Source organism: Thunnus albacares, chromosome 13, assembly GCF_914725855.1.
Source record: "Thunnus albacares chromosome 13, fThuAlb1.1, whole genome shotgun sequence".
NCBI lineage: Eukaryota > Metazoa > Chordata > Actinopteri > Scombriformes > Scombridae > Thunnus > Thunnus albacares.
The window spans coordinates 10,470,980-10,491,930 of record NC_058118.1 but is presented as its reverse complement, the minus strand read 5'-3'; the positions used below and the strand labels follow the sequence as shown (position 1 = coordinate 10,491,930).

Here is a 20,951-nt window from a genome sequence, read left to right as displayed (position 1 = left end):
AGAGAGATGAAACCTATTTCATATGAAATAGGTTTCATATGGATAAGTGTTGTCAACTACATAAAAATAATCTAAGACATATACATTCAAATTAAGACAGTATTTCTGTACTATGAATGGTCATTCATACCAAAATTGGAGGTATGGCTTGATCGCAATGTTCTTAAAATTATCACACAGTTGCAGTGGTTTATTCTGTTCATGTTACATGTCCAGACATAAATACACACCTTAAAGGATGCAATGGGCACTTTGTAAATAGAATAAAAACACAAATTTAATATACACAAATATTTAAATATGTGTGTAAACATACAGATGTATGCACATTTTCAGCAGTTCAATGCAAAACAGAAAAGATCCCAAATGAAATGATTAATGTAAATTCACAGGCAATTCTTAGATGTATTTTTCTCATTGCCTAACATGAATATTTTGTATGTATATGGTAATGTTTAAGACCATGTGATCTGTTTCTCCAGTTGATAGTGAGATTTTGAGAAAAATCAGGGATTTGTTTTCTAGTGATATATGAATATACCTTTATCCATAAAATGTAGTTCTGCCAACCAGGCCAGTACATAGAGGTAAAGAAATATCACAACAATACATTGAAAGACAAACAAAAGTGTATGTATACTTGCAAATTAGTAGATTAACTTCAAATAGTTACATTCTATTTCTTTAACCTTTTCCTAAAATTTCAAGCAAACAGAAACTGCAAATATAAAATGAGCACCGATTCACAATATATTACACATTTGTAATTGTATAATATACATTTCTGATACTATTATAGTTGGCTAAAGAATTCTAAACTTTAGAATAATTCTATAACTCTTATACACACAACAGTGGTACACCAAATAAATTGGCTGATTGAAAAAAATGCTCTGCACACTTGAAAACTAAAAAAAGAACAAGAACAACAACAAAAAAAACAATACACACCGATATCAACCATTTTTCAAATCCTTTCTTTTAAAGATTGTAATTATGGCATGTCTGTGTTATTAGATATTATTAGATACTATACAGTGGAGAAAAATAGTCAAGATATAGGAGAGATTACATGTTTAAGGTTGAGTCAAATCTTTATGTATGAATGCTCCCAATATTAAAAAATAATTTTAGATGTAGCCATCAGTTTGTCAAATTACTACATTTGGGCAATGCATTACCTTTTCACCCATTCCTTCAAGAGAGATGAAAAGAAAATACAAACAGCTGGCCATATATATATAATAACATAATCATTTCCATTAAAAAGGATTATTTCAGCATCTATGTGAAATAACATGATTAGAAACCATTAATTTACATTTGATTGTCATTACAAAATTTCTATAAATCAAAGTCATCTATAAGGTATAAAAGCAGAACACATACATTTCTAAAAAATACCATCACAAAGAAATCTGAGAATGCCATATATCATTTGTGGCAAGGCCTTTGAACAGTATGAGACGCCAGTTCACATTATACTTTACTGTATACATGTTTCGATATAAGGCTACATGCCATGCCAAAATCTACAGTTGAAAAGTACAGCAGGTGAGCACAATATCATTGACACCTTTATAATGTAATGCAGTCCCATTCAGTAGCCCCGCAATAAATGCTGCAATTATGAAGCTTATTATGTTCAGTTTCTGTTCAGATTGCGTCAAAGAGGTGTTGATTTGAGGCTATGATAATTTCTAAAAATATGGCTGTAAAATTATCATTGAGTTGAATCAACACCTCTGTGACAAAGTGCAGTGTCATTATAGTGTCCAAAAAAATAACTGAACGCTACAAATATCATAACAGTAGTATTTATTCCAGGGCCGGTGGTCATGAAATTCTGCTCACTCCCTGTTTATTGGCCACTATGTATTTACATCAGACAATTTTTGTCTACTGAATGAAAACGATTAAAGGTATATATTATTAATTTGAATTTCAGTCTGTTATTGTCACCTCACCATGCACCTGCCACATAAGTACAGTCAGTACTAGCACTTTTATTAACCCAAACAGCATAACATGTTGACAGCAACTGCGACAGCTTAGTAAAAGCTAACATCGTGTTGTTTTTAGGGCAACTGAGCAAAACCAGAAACATTTCTCCTGCTGTGACAAGTCTGGTGTGTGAAAGTAACAATAAAATTCAAATTCGAGCTCTCCCTCTACGTTGTAACGCAGTACTGAAGAGGCAAACATTGGTGTGTAACAAACCATTTTTAGTAGTCCATTTTGCTCCATTCTGATTTTCAGAGAAGAGTCATCCATAATATCTTCTAAGGATTTTGATGACACATTGTCCTTGATGCATCCAATCCGTATTAAAACATTGGAACATTAAGAACCTAAAGACATACAAAAAAGTAATTAAAAAAATACAAATCCACAATCTTATAAGTAAGAAAAACAACATTATGGTACAATTTTACCCTTGTAAGATTTTTTCTTTTCTTGGTACATGTTGCATGTAAATGTAAGTTAACGTCAGTAAATTAATTTGGACAACTTGTTTAAACAGTAAAGCATCCACACCAACTAATCCAGGATTGTTTTATGTATACAGTATAGTCTGTATTTGGGGATTTTACAGATGTTTCAATGGATATTTTGGTGTTTTTTTGTCATTAGGCTTGCCATATGAATCCATTGTAAATGCTGTGAATCCAAGCTGAGTACTACTGGTGTCCTCTGTGATGGAGCAAGCTACAAATGTTTCAGAGCCAACTTTCAAGGCAACAGGAGGTGAGTATTTGATACTTAAAAGATAGATTTTTACTTACTGTGATATCTGACCACATGAATAACAAATACTGTTCATAATTATCACTAAACAATGAGTCTTGATGAGAAAACCGTGTTACCTCAAGATAAAGACCTAAATATTACGAGCAACCGTGGCTTCTGTGCAACACTAAAAGTCACATTTATAAAGTAAGATTTTTAAAAGGAAACAAATGGTGCAATGAGAAGTGGAAAATACCTACCGAATCATCCATGATGGAAGATGGATCAAAGTAGTCTGGCTTTAGTTCGGTTCTTTCTCTGCGATTCTTTGATGCCGGCTGGAAAATAACAAATCAGTCATAACAATGCACCAGAAAAAAAGGAAATCTGATCTTAATAGGTTTGTCAAAGAAGAGATCTACTACATCAATTGTGGCAATCAAATGCTGACAATTTACACAGATGGGATATAATCATTCACTTTAACTGATATGCAAATTCAACACCACAAGAGAAGCAATAACACTACTTAAGTTAGTATGTACAGATTGATCACAGACATTCATGTACATTACATGCAGCATCATCACATCAACATCAGTTGTTTTCGACCACTTTCTGTTGTTTTTTTTCTTTCAAGGTACACAGAATCCAGAATAATGTTTCTTAAATTACCAGATCAATGTCCATTGTGTCAAAATCCATGCCCTCGTTGATGTCTTCCAAGCGGTCCTCCGATGACATCATCACATCCTCCACTATTGGCTCCTCATCATCCTCCATGAGTCCGGACCCTCGACGTCTGAGGAGTACACAAGGGGAAACACTTCAGCGGGACATGTGTAAATTGTGCTTTTTCACATATTGGCTATTAGCAGAATGTTATTTCCAGCTCTCCTCCACAATTTAAACTCTATCAATGTACACTTAAGAGCAGTGCCATCTTACGTCGCTTGCTGCATGTGGTTCCTCATCTTGGCATACTGCATGCTAACCCGCTCTTGCTGTTGACGGGCCTCCGCTTGTTGCCTCTGTGTCAACATCCAAGTGACCTGGGTGCTGTGGGACAGTGTTCAGTATTTAACAAGACTTCATAATTCTGAGTGTATCCAAAGTAGCATGGTATGCTGTAAACAGCAGCAACATTTATAAATATTTATTTTAAGGTAAGTTAATAGAACAGGTGTGTAGAAAAGTTTTAGTACTTGTAATCGATAGAAGCCTGGTGGTGATGGTGTGGCTGCTGCTGGGGAGGCACAGGCTGATGGGGAGGCTGCTCTGTTGGCAATGTGTATGCGGTTGTGTAGCTGTCCTCTGGCCTCATCTTCTTTGGATCCCTTAATACAGTAGAGGTGAGATGGGGCGAATGCATCATCACTGGCGTCTGCACGTTCTGCTCACGGTTCATCCACACTGCATCACTGCTGCTGCAGCTGTTCTCTTCCGCTAGAGAAAATCATTTATTTAATGACATACAGTAACTACTTGTATTTTACCGAATGCATGCAGTGGCCATAATAATGTATGCAGTATATAAATAGATGTCCCCTACTAACTGACACATATTGTTCAAGTACGCATGTATGACAGTACAAAGGCCAAAAAAACAGTGTTACTAACTTTGTGACTGTGGATTTGGCAATTTTAGCAACTTTACCAACAAACTATTAAAATTATTTATTTAAATCTATGAGATGTGGCACAGACAAATACATTACAAAAAGTGTAATTAAGTTAAAATTGCTCACCCTCAGGCAATTTCCTTTTGCTAGCAGCAGCAGGCTTGGACTTCTTACTCCTGATGGTGGACCCTCGACTGCTGATCCCACTGATGACAGACATGGTGTCATCGTCCCCTCCAACTTGCAGGGAGTTCCTGTATGAGATGAGGGGCAGCCAGCAGTCCTCTCGCTGCAGGGCCATCTGAAACGTCATGAATCGTTCCAGGTACATGTGACTGTAGAAGTCAGGATGACAACAGTCACGGTTAGAAGCTTTTCAGAGTTCATCAGCTCCATGCGCACATCAAACATACACGTAAATCACTGCCCACGTCTTGTAACTCAAACTTACACTGTCCTCTTGTCCTGTCGAATTAGTTTGCTTGAGAACTCGCTCAGGATATCCAAAAAGGCGAGATTGAGAGGTGGACTCCCCTCTCCTTGGGGACTAGGTTCCTTAAAAGCAAACTCAATTCCATTCCTAAATAAAATACAAGGGAAATAATGAATGGAGGGTCTTGCTCGTTAAAAACAGATGTCATTGTAAGAACTAAGTGGCATGCAAAACTGTAAACCACAAAGATTAGGCTCTGGACAATTACTTACTTATGTAACATTGCAATAGCCTCCCTGGTCTTCAACTGATCCAAGCCAAAAGTCAATGAGAAGCGCCGGGCAAGCTCTTTAATGCCACAGAAGGCTGACGATGATCGATCAATATTGAAGCCAAGTTCAGACAACATGTCGTTGAATAACTACAAGAAAAAACAAAAGAAATATACTTTTCCACATTTCTTCAAAGGTGGTTTCACAAACAGAGTTCTAAATCCTGAACTAAATGCATTTATGATCCGCAGTAACTAAAGTCAGCTGTAGCCTAATTTATTGTTATTATAATACAGTCAAAAGAAGAAAAAAGACCACCATCTTCCTATGTTAAATTGGTATGAAGGCATTTTCTAGAACTAACAGTGTACTAATGTGTCTTAAAAAGTGAAACAAGGCAATCTTGTATTAAAACATTAAGAATCTAAAGACATCGTTTCAAATGATTTTCCACGAGGGCCAAGATTCTTACCGTTTGCAGGCTCAATATAAGTGTCTTTGCACATTGTATTTTGTCGATTTGTCTTGTTTTACTCATTGTTTCCTTGATGATATCTCCATAGTCGTTGTAATACTAAGGAGAAAGGGAAGGAATACTGTATTAAGAAGAGCAGGGCCTAAGGGAATTCTTTATAAATTAATGATAAAAAAGGGTTTAAACCTACTCTCATATACTGTTTAAATATATCTGCTCCGGTGTTCATTTCCACAACATTGTAAACGATTAATTTGCAATAGGCAGCGAGAAGGTTTCTTCGCTTGTGCAGTGCCTCTATTTTACTGGCTTCATCATCTTGTTGCCCGTCTGAAAAAATACAATATGATACAAATATTAAAAAAAATAAATCATTAACAGTCTGTAACTTTTCAAACATAACTGTAGTTGGGTAACACAAGAATGGTGATTGACTCTGACCTGTGCTGTTGTTGTCATCATCCTGATCAATGAAAACTTGATCCAGGATGAAGTTGAGCAGCTCTGCCTGCAACGAAGAGTCTGGCGTGTAGACCAGAGGCTCCAGTTGTTCCCGGCCTGAAGACATAATTTGGTGACTGAAGATCAATAGCAGATCACATAGTATGGTGAAGGCCTGGAATAAACACAACACTTCAGCGTTTATGAAAATACTGACCAACAACATTTTCAGTTGCAGTAATGAATGGCCGATGTATAAAATGAAGAAAAGAAAAGTCCAGTCAGCGTAATCCCACCTGCTCTTTGACTGCGGTGTTGATGCTGTTTAGGTAACGCTGACACATTAAGCAGAAAGCTCTCATTTGCTTTCTCAAGGTCACCATATCACCCTAAAAGGAACAAATGTTCAGATAAGAGTACAGTCCTCTCAAATGAACTAGTAAACACTTATTACAGGATTATAATGTGAGGCAGATTTGTGTGAATTTGAAAATATAAGCTCAGCAGGTCATAAAAAGAGTCAGTATCATAGTTAAAACCAGCAACACTTGATGAAAATCAGTGCTCATGAGCGTTATTTACTTACTACATGCTTTCAAGCTGATTATAATACTATAATAATGTCTTTATTTGCCTAATTTATGCATAGAAACTGTACATATATCCCATTTTCACCAGATTTTTTGATCCTTCCTTTCCTTCCTACAGCTGGATATCTATGTGAAGTATCCTAAAATGCTTCATATGTAAATACCTTCAATGAACTGCTGTCTGAAACCTTTGCTAGATGCCACAGGATGATGTAATGTGTGCACTGCATTGCATGAATCACAATCTGGTGGGAAGAAAATCAAACAGATCAGATTAGCTGTGATGTTCCACACAATGATTGCAATTGTTGGCTTTGCATTTCAGGAACATGACTGACAAAGTTAGAGAAGACTCTACTGTCAGGGCTGTGATACCTGTTCAGGCATGTCCCCGTTCTGCAGACCTGTGTTGAGTAGCCGGTAGTTGCTGGTGAAAAGATCCCACTTGGAGAGGTCGTGTGCACTGGTAGCAGAAAAAAGAACACATGAAAATTAAAACTAATACATAATAATATAATTTACATTCATTACTCACATCTAACCACATAAAAGAAAACCAAGACACAGTATATATGGAGTTGCTATTGTCTTCAACAAGTAACAACATATTGAAATCATAAGCACAAACTTGTTAACTGCTTTACTTGTGGAAAGCACTGATCTTCTTGAGCGTAGAGAGAACTTGGTAGGCATCATCATCATCTGGTTCTTCACCCTGACAAAGAAGAGATCAAACCCATAAAATCCTGGACATTCACCCTTGCCTGTTCACACGTTGACATGGTTTCAAACGATCCAGGCAAAGAAACATCTTGCAGCACCCACCTCTAGCAGGAAGTCCTCCAGGAGTCTGCTGAACTTATCTACGAGCTCGTCGAGAAGCTGGGAGCGGGCGATGTCCACGCGGTTGAAGATGGTGAATTCCTCGTTGCAGAGGTAGTGGTAGGTGGTAGAGCAGGCCTCAAGGACCTCAATGTCTGTGTGCTTATCTACCACCTCCCAGATTTGCCGCAACAAGGCGTCCAAATGCTTAATGAAAGCACAAGACATAGTTTCACTGGCACTGCATGTAATTTACAAGTTGCATAAGTTGGATCAAATGTAAAAATTGACAAACCTTTTCTAACCGACCAGTTGTGTAGATGTCAAGATCAAAGTACTTTGGTATTTGTAGCAGATTCGTCACCTTATCAATATCAACGCAGTACTGTGACAAGGAAAGACAAAGCAGGTAGGTTGAATGGTTAGGGATCAAACCTCTTCAAATACACAAGTCAACTGCATGTAAGCTGTTGGCTTTAGTGCAGAACACATGCAATTACCTTTGCCAATAACAGAGGAAGCGCAACGGCAAACATTTCTGTGATCCGTGTCCGATCATCCAGCTGTGTTTTCTTCTCCTTTGCAGTCAGGACCTTTTCCATGCAAAAAAGCCCAAACATTAGCAACATGAAACTGAAAGAAATCGAAGAAACAAAGTTAATTCCCCCAAGATGTCGAACATGAGGTGCTCACCCTCTTCCCTGTGCCCCTGCCTACTGGAGGGTGGCATTCACAAGCCTGCCGGATGGCACAGAGCATGATCTCAACCAGAGCCGTCTCCTGCCGATCACTCAGCGCTTAAAATCACAGACACAGAAAGTTACTGACAATGTAGTGAAAAGAAAACAAAATGAAAAATAAAATTGGGAGTTAATTTTCTTAATATTATGAGTCAGTAATTGACTGAGACCTTGGTTCCTTACCCTCCTCCCCTGGCATGGGCTCATCCAACAGCAGGCTGATCATAGTCTCCCAGTCCTTCAACAGCTCTGACCCGCACTCCCACAGGCTATCCACCAAGTAGGCCCCATGTTCATGGAGCTGTAAAACATCAAAAGTTATTGAATTAGATGAAAATATGTCGAAATGGGGTCAATTCCTCACACTTCAAACTAGATTAACTGACTTTCTAAAATTCTACAAGCTCAGGGTTAACATCCAGGACTGATTACCTCACTCTCCAAGAAGAAGAAGACAGTAGTCTTGATAAGGCTACCATTGAGGCTCTGCCTGCCCCTCCTGGGTAATCCCTCCTCTTCAGGACCTCGATGGCTGAAGAGCCTTCAATCAGCACAATACAAAAGACTGTTAAAAGTGCCTGGTGAAAGCAGGTGAAAAAACATGATGATCAGGAGACACATTACCAGAATTTTTGATTTCAGAGGAGTTTCTACAATAGTGTAGTGTAGTGTAGTGTTGTGTTGTGTAGTGGAGGTAGAATATTCCTTTAAGTCATTCTTCCACTGTGAGATTAACTCACATCAGATGTTGCCCATGTTTCTCTCAGATTTCTGATTCGCTGAGTGGGAGAGAAAACTTCTTGACAAACACAATCCCAACCAGACTGGGCACTAAAATCATGTGATGTGAACTAACATAAATGTGTTGATGATATGAATGATATAGGCTTGTCAAGTTTTAAAGATGAAGACACTTACTTCTTAAACAGAAATTCTCCTGCTGAAACAGCGATGGGTCGATGTGCTGAGTAAACCAGGTGATACACACTCTCACAGTCCTCTGCTGTCAGAACCTCATCACTGCTCCTGTTACATGACATGCATAAGTTCTTAGTTATGAAGGCAAGTTTATGTAAAGGGTTTTTTTCTCAAGGAAGCTAAGATCAGAAAAGAAATATCTTTCCCAGAAAAATGTGATCCCTTTAAAGTGGAGGTAACTTACTGTAAGACAAGTGTCAGAAGTTTAATGGCTTGCACAGCAACATCATATTCCTTGTCCAGTGTCATCGACACGATGCGGTCCTGTCAATGAGAGTTCACAAGATAGCTCAGCCTAGGAGAACTCCAGAGCATAAGTTGTTACATCATACATAGATACAATGATGTCAATTTTCCGTCATTACTAGCAAGTTCTCAGCATATAAAGAGGCAACAGGTGGCAAGCCTGTACGTTTCCAATGATGCACAAGAAGTGATACAGCTGCTGGCTCACCTTGAAGCGACTTGTGAAGAGCTCCAGCCGTGTACCAAGCTCTCTGCTGTAATACAGGCCTTGCAGGGCAGTCAGGCACTTCAGCCGCACCTCACCTTGCTTGAAACACAGTAAAATACATTAAATATTTATGATATTTGAATGCCAAAAATCCTTTTATTATTATGCATACATAAAACATAAAACTATATATGCTAATTAATAAGAGTTCTCCCTGCCCATCCATAAAAATCACAAAGCACAGTTAGCACCAGAGGTGACAAGAATTTGACTGCAAACAATGTAGGGAAAATAGGGACCTTTTGTGTGTCCATATTCCTGTCACATCGCTCCTGTAGTAGCTTTCCATAACTGACTATGATTAAAGTAAGGACCCATTGGAGATCCCAGGTCTGTCACAGGTAATAAATTCCAAAATAAAGTCCCCCATCAAAGTAAGAATCCTTACATTTTTTATACACAATACAAATGCTAACAGTTAGCTCACCTTGTCGTGCATTGTCCAGCCAACATACTTCAGGTAACTGTCATTGAGGAAGGCATCACTGTACAACTTCATCCACACTCCGATCTCCTCAATACAAATAGCTCGAATTTCAGCAATGGCGTCACTGGCAAACACAAGAGAATTGATACAATTTTATTAAATCTATAACTTACCCTTGTGTAAACAGAACTATTGAGAGCAGCAGAAGCAGTCCTCATTTTGAGCTCAAATGATAGACTCATATTGGTGTAGGCATTGATTTGACACTAGAGGGCGCCAAAAAGCCAAAAATGAACACGATTTAAGGGGAAATCTCACTGTCAACATATGTACAGTGCCAGTCAAAAGTTTGGACACACTTTCTCTACAGTAAGTAGTAAGTCAGTCAAGGATTCACATACCGGTATCTGTGAACAAACACTCCTTTGAAAATTGCATTCATCATGTTTTCGATTTCATCTTGATTTTCTTGAAGCTGAAAGACAAACACAAAATTATACTTTTTAAATAATTTCCATAATAATTTATAATTATTTGCATGCCCTGTTCAACCCTCAAGCACAAAAAATATAACATTTCAAAAGGGTTTGCAGGACAAGTTCTGTTAGGAGTCATTTCAGTGATGTTACAGGATAATGCTGTTATTCTGTAATTTTCTTGTGTCAACAAATGACAAAAAAACTGAAAAGACCAAAACTCTTTCCGACATGCCTACCCTAATAAGGTTAGGTATTTCCTAAAGGTACGTAATTTCCTAAAATAGCATTATTAGTTTACTCATCCAAGGTCTATCTTCAGCTGTGAATTAATACACATTTGGTGCAGCTGTATGTGGGATTAACTGAAAATATACTAAAGTGCTCATGTTCATCTCAATGAGGAGGTCTATGGCACAGAAGAACAAGCTACTGTATACTGTATCAGGCTTTGGCTACACAAGTAATACGCAGAAATAGTACGGAACTTGTTGATCTTGGTCTTTTCATGAAATTTGTTGACAATATGGACAATATAGCATATCACCAGTAAACTGATCTGCACACTTTTTAAAGGATGTGTATGGACTAAAGTAAACCCCATCAAATGCTGATCTGGTCTTTACTTACTACTGCTGGTGATACCAGGACAGGCAAAATACACAGACTTCCTAAACGCCATTGCAAACAAATCTCTTAATGAATCTTTTATCTCTCCTCTCTTTTTCTTATAAGTAAAGAGCAGCGTACCAAACACTCAGGATCTCATTTTTAGCTGGTTAAGACGACAAACATCACCGGCAGTGACAAGTGTGTGAACATGGGCATTGCATATTTCAGAAATACATTAAATGAATTCCAAAGACCTTACTGTTGAAGTGTTTGGAGTCAAAGTATAGTGACAATGCATGACTGTTGCAATTGTTAGACATGTGATTTTTCTTCTCACCTCTTTCCGCTTCTCTAACAATAGCTCCAGCCTATCATTGGCCCTTTTTGCAACGACCTTGTTCCTCTCTGCCTCATATTGTCTCTGTGTGTTGTCCATATGGATGCTCAGGTTTAGAGCGACGTTCACCAAGGCTGTCATCAGCTTCATGGCTAACAAAGACGACAAAGTTCAGATGCTTCTGGGACAAAAACAGCACGTGCATGCAGCAACCACGGAGCTGAAATGCATCTATACCAAAGTGCACATTAATAACTGACCTGCTAGTGTGCTTGTATGTCTAAACGCCCTGACTTGTGAGTCAGAAAGGCCTGTGAGCAGTGAGATGATGGTGTCCATCATATACTCGTCGTAGATGATGCTGTACTGACAGTGACGCACCAGAACTGATATGAAGTCACAGAAGCTTATCCTGAATTTCTTCCACTGTGGCCCTGACAGAGTTAACGGGTAGTCACCGCTGTCCTGTTTGACAATGGAAGAGACATCATCGGATTCAGGTCAGGAGCATCTTATTTGATATACACATTTCCCTTTATGTCTGTTAGATTAAAAACACCTTCTTTTATTTTAAGTGAATGTAAAAACACAGTTTGCATTACCTCATTAAACTCCTCTGTCATTTTTCGGATGATTTCGGAGTTCTGCATATGGCTAAACATCTCAGCACTCACGGCACCTGTGAGGAGAATCACACAGTGGCAGGAAAGTTCAGATTATTACGCCTTGGCCACACAACCTAACTCTACCTGAGCAGCACGTGTGTGTTGCTGAACTGCTGCGGCTCGCAGGCCTACGGTGTCCACACAGACAGCATTGCTGCTGCAGCGCTGCTACTGCCAGCTCTATCTTTGTACATAGAGTTTGACTTTGATAATGGCCATCAATAATAGAATGTTTCATATCATTTCATTTTAAATTTCATTTATATTTAGACAGAAAAAGATAAAAAAAAGCATGTGCTCAATTATGAAAAATAAATAAAGTGAATATGTGAGGTGAAAGCGGCTTGGTGGAGTCTGGTTGGGGCTACTTCTGTGTCAGCCACATACACTTCTCACACAGGACGGGTTTTTTTTATTGATTATACTGATTATTCTGCCAGTTAAACCCCGCTGTCACCACTCCAAGTGATGAAAATCCCTCCAGACAACACCAAGTTCCCCAAACGAGCCATCAGGAGTCGTGTATAGAAACTCCATGTGTCACCGACTCTCTGTGCTGGACTTCCCTGCCAGAGAGGCTCCCTGCCCCGGTGTGCACCGTCCAGGCTGCCCCGCAGTGGTGACACTTTAAGTCTGTGACATATTCATATATTTGAAACTATAGTGAAAGGTGTAATGTTGCTGGTATGATCAACAGATCATGTCTCCTGTCTATTTTTACTGGGAACCGCGCACATCACGCGGAAGAAAAAGGCGAGACCCTGAATCTTTAGATGACTCGTTGCAGCAGCCGTGTGTGAGCCGGGCGTCTCACGCGGCCTGTGTGGCCGCTCTAATCTGTTAACATGGGTACTGAAATGAAAAGCACACGACACACACACACTGCTCACACAGGCTGTGTGTACCAGGCATTATTTTGCTTTCAGGCACCCAACATGCAATATATTAATACACATCATGTCAGATATTTACCTTTACAACCAGAGCACTGAATGAAGAAGTTGATTAAGTCCAAGAGAGCGATGTCCCTGTCCTGTTTGTATGCCTCGATCCAGTCATCAACAACAGACTAGAAAATAAAATGCAACCAAGACATTTTACCACATCGTTTATTCATGCATCAAATCCAAATACAAAAAGAAATCTTAAAATATGACTGTATGTTAACGATGGTGATGCTGTCTCAATACCTCTACTGAAAGACTTACCCCATTGCAACCCCGTTACAGTTTAATCAAAGTTCCTCCTGTAACATACTGTGTTAATTTATAGCTATTATTTGGGAAACATATTAGCTATGAAGAACTATACTTAACATAATTTTACTTTAGATACAATTGGTTAAGAGTCTACAGCCATGCTAATGGCTCTGTGGCGCTGTACCTAAGCATAGCAGTGCTTTAAGCTAAATGCTAACTTAAGTATTGAACAATAGAACCTTTGACCTGATGATGGCACTTGATTAAAGTCAGGGGTTCAATGTGTCTAAAATTCATCACTCATGCTCAAATTTCACAGCAATTCTTTCAATAGGAAAGTCATCACCAAACCTCACCAAAGTCAGTAGGATTCATCCTCTGAGGACCAGGAATGTGTGTACAAAATTTCAAGGCAATCCAAGTGGTAGACCGACCCACTGACAGACCAACACTGCCATCCCTAGAGCCATGCCTCTAGCAAGGCTAAAAATATATCCCACGGCTACCACACTAGTGAGAATATTTTCAGAGCGACCAAACAATGTAACGAAAATGAGATGAAACAAGACACAATCTCTTCACCACATTATTGTGCACCCACCTGTGTGGCGCTTTTCCCCATTTTAACCACCTCAAACAGGGTCATACTCTCCATCCCGTTCGCCTGATGATGGCCATTCACCCAGCCAATAGCAGTTCCCCTCCCTCCTCCCCCACCTTTGGCCTTGTCTCCAACGGCCCTCCTCCCTTTCTTGGCTGCCTGATGGAAAGAAAGAGGTTGAACGAAAGATTAAAGTGTCATTGGTTTATAACATAAGAACTAATGGTGCATTAAATGTGTGTGTATACTGACTCTTATCCAGTTACTGGGAATTACAGAACTCTCACAGTGTGGATCTAAATCATATTAGAGATATTATCTTATTCTATGATAAACGCTGCTACATTATATCACACTGTTTCTACTCTGTGTTTCTATTTTGGGAACCAGACAGAGGAGGCCCATGCTGGGATAAACTCAAGCTTCCCTGTGACCCTGATTACACATTGAGAAGTATGAATATATGACAATATCATGTTGGAAAAACATACCATGCCTTTTCCTGTTTTTGCATTTTTGCCATCAGGATCCTCAAAGTCAGTATCTGAAGACAACTGTGAGTCTGCCTCTCTGTGAACGACACATAAAAGTCATCACAACCATGGAGCTGAATTCAAAAATCACTCAAAGACATGTTTAAATTTGATAATACATTTCTGTGGTGCACCACTTACTGAGGAAACTGAATTTCTGTTTGCAAATCCTGCGCTGCTATCATTTCTTTAACATTTTCTGGATCTGTTGGGAGTAAGTGCTTCTACTGCTCTGGACCCCAAGCAAGAAAGTATCTCTTGCCCTGCACCTGGAAAATAAGACAAAGCACAGGAGTTTGTTGTTGAATGATTACACTCGCTTTAATAAAAGATGGCATTTGCTGTGGCTCATTTAACCTCAACAATTACTACACTAGGGCTGCAACTCATGATTAATTTCATTATCAATTAATCTGACAGTTATTTTCTCAGTTAATCATTTAGTAAATAACAGAATTTTTTCCATTATTTAGTAGTAAATAATGGAAAAAAACATGGTGTAAAATGCACATCATACTTCCCAAAGCCTAAAGTGACGTCTATTCATATTGCTTGTTTCCAAGCAACATCCAAAAATATTAAGTTTAATATCACTATAGACAAAGACAAGCTCCTCACATTGGAGAAGCCTAAACTGGGAAACATTGTGCATTTGTGTTTGAAAAACTACTTTAATAATTAATCGATTATCAAAATAGCTGCAGATGTTTATGCTGTCGACGGCAAAGCACTACAGTTATATGAGTCATGTACCAGTGAGCACAGGAAATCCCCAAATAATCTTTAAAACAGCTAAAGGGTTGGTGGGTCCTAACAGTTGCATGGAAGTCTCAGTAATCAGGAAATAATGCCTACGCAACTGACTAGTTTCCCGCAGATTGTGAAAGTTTTCTTAACTGCATTTACATACTAAATAGCACCCTGAGCTGTTTTTCATTGTTTTTCTCCTAAACAGACATGACAGATGCATCGCCAGCTCATAAAACATTTTCAAAGCTTTTCTTTACTTTTTAAAGCCACACTTTAAAAACATTTGTACTACTCTACCGTTATATTGGCCCGTTGCTACTCTTTACAGCATATTGCCAACAACTGGATATGTCATCAACATCTACATAAACACTCACATCCCTGCGTTTGTTGAGCCAGTGCATGTAAGTACAACATGTACAACTAGAGCAAACACTGTAAGGGCGTATTCTATTAAAACATTTCTTTACTAGTGGTCAAAAACTCCAGAAGATACCTTTAATCAATCACTAAAACAATTACTTGACTAATCTGATAGTCGACTGACAGAAAAACTAATCACCAGCAATTTGGATGAGCTTAAGTAATCATTTTTTTAATTCTCAAAATCAAAAAATTCTACTTTTCTATGGCGTACAGTGACCCAGTGCTTAAGTCATTCAATGAATTAGTTGATCAACAGAATGATGATTGATGTCACCTTTGACAGCAACAGTTTGTCATTCATCAAATAAGAATACCAAACATTTGCTTGAAACTTCACATACATGTGGATTTTGGTGTTTTACTTTGTTTCATACTACTGTAAATTAAACAGTCTGGGTTTATTGCCTGCTGTTCAGGGCATTACTGTAGATACTGGTAACAAGTGATGTCATTATTTACATTTTACAGACAATATGACGAATTTACTAAGAAAACACCTGATAGAATGATACTGATAGCGAAAGCAGTTGCAGCCCTACCACAGTCAGAGTTCACAACTTACTGTTTGGAAAGCACCAGTGGTGGAGCCACCTGTACCGCGGAAGATGCAGTAACACAAAACTAAAGTTTAATCATCCAGTTTTGAACTAGTAGTACAAAGAAGGCTGAAATAACAAATCCAAATTATGTACAGCAAATTTAAGCACATTTTATGAGGACTGTGAGAGTATTTACAACTGGCTTATGAGAATTCATTTAATAACTGTTTTTAAATAACGTCAATTTACATGCTCCATAAAGATTGGTGAATATTTGAATAGTGATCTTGTGTAGTGTTATACGTGGCAGCTGAATTTGCCAGCAGGTAAAGTCTCTAAGCATTCAGCAAAATAGGAAGGTTTTCTTGAAGTAAAATCGACCATTTTTCATTGGCCAGGTGGTTATCTGACAGGCCAGTATGACAGCAGTGCTGAACACTAAATCTACAAATTAGTTTCTGCTGACTCAGTGTTTCCCCTAGAAGTTTTTTTCAGGCCTGGTGGTACGTACCGAAAAAACCTTAAAAGGACAAGGCACGCAGGATGGCATATTCGTGCGGTCGGCTTCAGTCAGGCGGCGCAGCAGGCGGTCTGCAATTCATATTTTCATTCAAATTTTTGCTGCATTTATATTTATAATTTAAGCTGCATTTATTGCATAAAAATAAGCTGCCCCTCTCACTTCTTCCACTTCTGTATTTTTGCTTGACTCCAGAGTTTTTGGAGAAAAACGTTGATATATTTGTTTGTTCTTCACCCGGGTTACAGCTTTATCTCTTTTTAGGTGGTGCCATGCTAACGTTAGCTAACCTGTATCCCATACATTCTCGCTCTAGCAAAAACACAGAGGTTGACTCACATTTTGGAACAGTGTCGCACAGAGGCTCCCAAACGCATATGATTATTGATTTCAAAATTAATGGATATTTGGCGTTATTTTTGGCATTTAAAAAAAGATCTTTTTGGCCTGCTGGGGGTTCTCGTAGGCCTGGTGGCCCTCCAAGCTTGTACAATTATAGGAGAAACACTGAATGGACATAAATTACATCTTGAAAGTTGTCTGTATAAAAACTTGGAGGAGGGAGCCTGATGGGCTGGGGCTGTATTGCTGGATCCAGAGTGACTGGCACCCTGGACCAAAAGGGTGACCACAGCATTTTGTAGAGCCCCACAATAACCTCTGGTCTACACCTACAGCAAGATAATAATCCAAAGCATACCTCCACACTGCCAGAATTAAGAAAAGAACAAGACGGTATGCTTCAAATCATGAAATGGCCAGCACTGTCTCCAGAGCTAAATCCCATTGAGCTGATTTGGGATGTACTGGATTGAAAGGTGGAGATTCCATTTTTTTTTTTCAAATACCTAATTGTTTATTTGTTCTATGCTTTAAATTCAGGTGGGGCTGCTCGATTATGGCAAAAATTCTAATCACGATTATTTTGGCCAATACTGAGATCACTTATTTAACATGATTACTCATTGACTCACAGAAATGCTTCCATTTTATTAAATGTATCAATCCACACAGACTCCAAGATACACACAAGTAAACGTGCTTCTCATGGAGGGCTTCGCTTTTTTTTTTTTTTAACACTGCAAGTCTGTTTCTGTCACGTTTAATGAAGCGTAATCTGCACAGACAGCTGTCTAAATCACACAAATATCCCACTGTATCCGTGTTTTGAACTTATTCATGATATCTATATTGATTGATTGGCTCCCAATCTGTCTGTGAGCTCACCTGTTTCACTACAGGCAGATTAAATCTACTACTGTGGGAAATAAAATCAATGAATCTAGAAATGCAAACACTATTGATTTCTTCCTGTGGAGCCGACATGAAAACTATTTTGGTTCAGTAAATTTCTGCTGTCAGTCAGCCTGGTGAAGGCAGGTTAGCCGGCCACTGGTGCTGACAGACAGCCGGATCTGTGGACAGAGACCTGAACGCAGGTTGGAGTTGGTGTGGATTGAACATATTGAATGTGTTTACATGCCACTTACATCTCACTTCCTATTTGGATTCCCAGTGACAGTGAGTTTGGGCTTTTAGGGAGGGGTGAGAGCGCACTGCTGTAAAGGATAGCGGTACGCTGGATTCATAACACAAGACAAAATGTGAAATGGAATCCAGCACAATAATTGTTCTCTCTCGATTATCTTGTTTTTATAACTGTTGGAAGCCAAAATCGTAATTGAAAATAACATGTGATTAATTGCAGCCCTAATTTCAGAGTACATTGAGACATTAAGCTATAGTAGGGCTGGGAAATACATTGATATTATATCAATATCGTGGTATGAGACTAGATATCGTCTTAGATTTTGGATATCGTAATATTGGGATATGGCATAAGTGTTGTCTTTTCCTGGTTTTAAAGGCTGCATTACAGTGAGGTGATGTAATTTTCTGAACTTACCAGACTGTTCTAGCTGTTTTGTTGTTTTGTTTGTTGTTTCTAGCTATTATTTGCCTTTAGTCATTATATCCACATTACTGATGATTAATTATCAAAAATCTCATTATGTAAACATTTTGTGAAAGCACCAATAGTCATCCCTATAATATTATCGCAATATCAATATCAAGTTATTTGGTCAAAATATTTTGATATTTGATTTTGTCCATATCGCCGCCTTATATATATATACTGTAAATTTCAATAAAAACTGGAAAAATTGAGGTGTTCTAAAACTTTTAACCAGTAATTATGATTATTGTTATTGATTGACAATGTAGAAGATATGTTAAATGTTTATTTGTAACCAGTGTCACCAGTACTGATAAGCATTAAGAAATAATGTGTAATATGTTGATGTTATGTTATATATGTTCTTTTAGAGAGTTTCATGCTTTTGCAGTACTGGGAAATGACATGACATGATATTGTTATTTACAACCTCACCATATTGCACTTTATGAGCAGCCCTGCACTTTCCATGCATGCAAAGTCTGGAAAACATGGAGAACGTCTTTTACCTTTGCTGTGAACTTCTCAATAATTGCATTAGTTAAGTGTATTGCATTGTTTAGTAAAGGGGAGACTCAGCTACTGCAGCAGTGTATGTAGGGCAGTCGAGCTTTATGTTAATCTGGTAAATTTTAACCATGTTATGTCATTCAGCTTGACACATAAAGTATAGAAATGTCAGTGCTTCACTACTTTACTCAGTGACTTATTCAGGTTGCAGCAGATTCAGATAAGGGAGATCTGCGGGGGCGTGTTTACACAACTCTAGCACACTATATCGGGCAACCCCCCGCTCCAAAATACAACATAAACATGACAAGTTGGTCTTATTCTGAACAGGCGAGGACGGTAAGTGGAAGTGTGTGGGTCTGCAATATATAGCCAGTTACCTTCTTGGACAAGTAATATTATATCTCATTAGTATTTTCATGGTAAATCGTTGTGATAATAACTCTTATCATCGCTTTCAATCAGAAACAAGTTGATCCTAAAACAGCTGTGACGCGCAGTTGTTCACTTCCGAACTACAAACAACTACAGATGTTTCCGAGGCTCATGAGTGTTTTCCTGACTTTGCTACGACGGCCGAGCATCTCTCTGCCCAATGCGAGCTAATCTTCATGATATGTGGTGTCAGCCGAGACATTATCGAGCTACTTAGATTCTCTCGTTGACTGCTTAACTCGCACCGAGCTACGTTAGGATTCACTTCTTCATTTTTGGTTGCTTTGCTGCATTTTTCAGCGTCAGATTAGTCGCTAGCTAAGTTAGCATTGCCGTTAGCTGTAGCTGGCTAACGACACACCACTTTACTCCAGCTGTACAGGTTAGGTCAACCTCAATCACGGCTCTTTATTTTAATTTATTCTGATAACGTCACATCTCTGCTGTAATGACTCATGTTATCGCTAATGTCAAGTGTCTATTTAGCTAGCCAATATAACAGCATCAATGACAAACTCCCTGAATGTTAGCTATCCGCCATTTTACTTTAACGTTACTTACCTCGTTTAAATCAAAGGCGGACTGAAACCAAATAATCCAAACGTTGCTGACTTTGCAAAGAGGATGCTTTCGTTAATTTCCTGCACAAACTGTCATTTTCCAAAACTCAAAAATAATGGTTTTATTTGCTAGCTAACGTTAAGAGGCTCCCTGGTACAGTTTGTGTTTTCGTTGTTAAGCATGCAGCACACACACCACCTGTCGGAGGCTCCTTGTACTGCCAGGCAGTCAGAGGCCATATCATCCTGTGAGTTTACTGCCAGTCAGACTGGGGCCATATCATCCTATGAGTTTACTGCCTGTCAGAGGTCAGGTCATCCTGTGAGTCAGAGGATGATATGGCCTCTGACTGGCAGTACACGCCTCTCTATTATCCTGAGTGCCCTAAAACCATCTGACTTCTGCCCCTGTGATCACAGTCTAATGTTGACAGTCACCAATCACACAGAGAAATCATCACATATTGTTTAGATCCCAAGTTTATCAAACAGTGTGTTGGAAAAATGTCCACAAAGACATCCAAATGTATTTGCACGTCTCTGTGAGTGAAGAGATAGCCTACTGTAACTGTTACATATGGCCGACAGATAAATCGTGTTTAATTCACAGATAGTAAAAAAAAAAAAAAAACTGTACAGATTAGATAAAGACCTATAACTTTGAGAGTTCTCCTAGATGTAGTTCTCCAAGATGTAGGAAAACATGGTTACCATGAAATGACCAGTTTGGTAGAAATTGTAGTAACCTGACTGTCCTCAATTTGACAATCATTAACTCCTGTCTTAA

The 20,951-nt window shown here is 38.7% G+C and overlaps 1 protein-coding gene across 1 annotated transcript; it reads right to left on the bottom strand.

Annotated features, from left to right (window-relative positions):
- Positions 1 to 168: 168 nt before the first annotated feature.
- stag2a (stromal antigen 2a) lies at positions 169 to 20,776 on the bottom strand. The gene is made up of 34 exons (XM_044370905.1): positions 20,166 to 20,776; positions 14,609 to 14,736; positions 14,426 to 14,504; positions 13,935 to 14,093; positions 13,107 to 13,203; positions 12,072 to 12,148; positions 11,730 to 11,934; positions 11,470 to 11,621; positions 10,446 to 10,519; positions 10,045 to 10,168; positions 9,558 to 9,656; positions 9,288 to 9,367; positions 9,044 to 9,151; positions 8,558 to 8,666; positions 8,309 to 8,426; positions 8,079 to 8,182; positions 7,886 to 7,978; positions 7,681 to 7,770; positions 7,389 to 7,592; positions 7,208 to 7,278; positions 6,939 to 7,026; positions 6,728 to 6,808; positions 6,270 to 6,362; positions 5,974 to 6,148; positions 5,723 to 5,862; positions 5,530 to 5,631; positions 5,058 to 5,206; positions 4,804 to 4,932; positions 4,479 to 4,687; positions 3,936 to 4,176; positions 3,679 to 3,789; positions 3,406 to 3,532; positions 2,991 to 3,068; positions 169 to 2,351 (listed from the first exon to the last, which is right to left on the bottom strand). The coding sequence occupies exons 2-34, from the start codon at positions 14,650 to 14,652 to the stop codon at positions 2,328 to 2,330; spliced, it is 3,834 nt and encodes a 1,277-aa protein (XP_044226840.1). The 5' UTR covers positions 14,653 to 14,736; positions 20,166 to 20,776; the 3' UTR covers positions 169 to 2,327.
- Between the last annotated feature and the right edge of the window lie 175 nt (positions 20,777 to 20,951).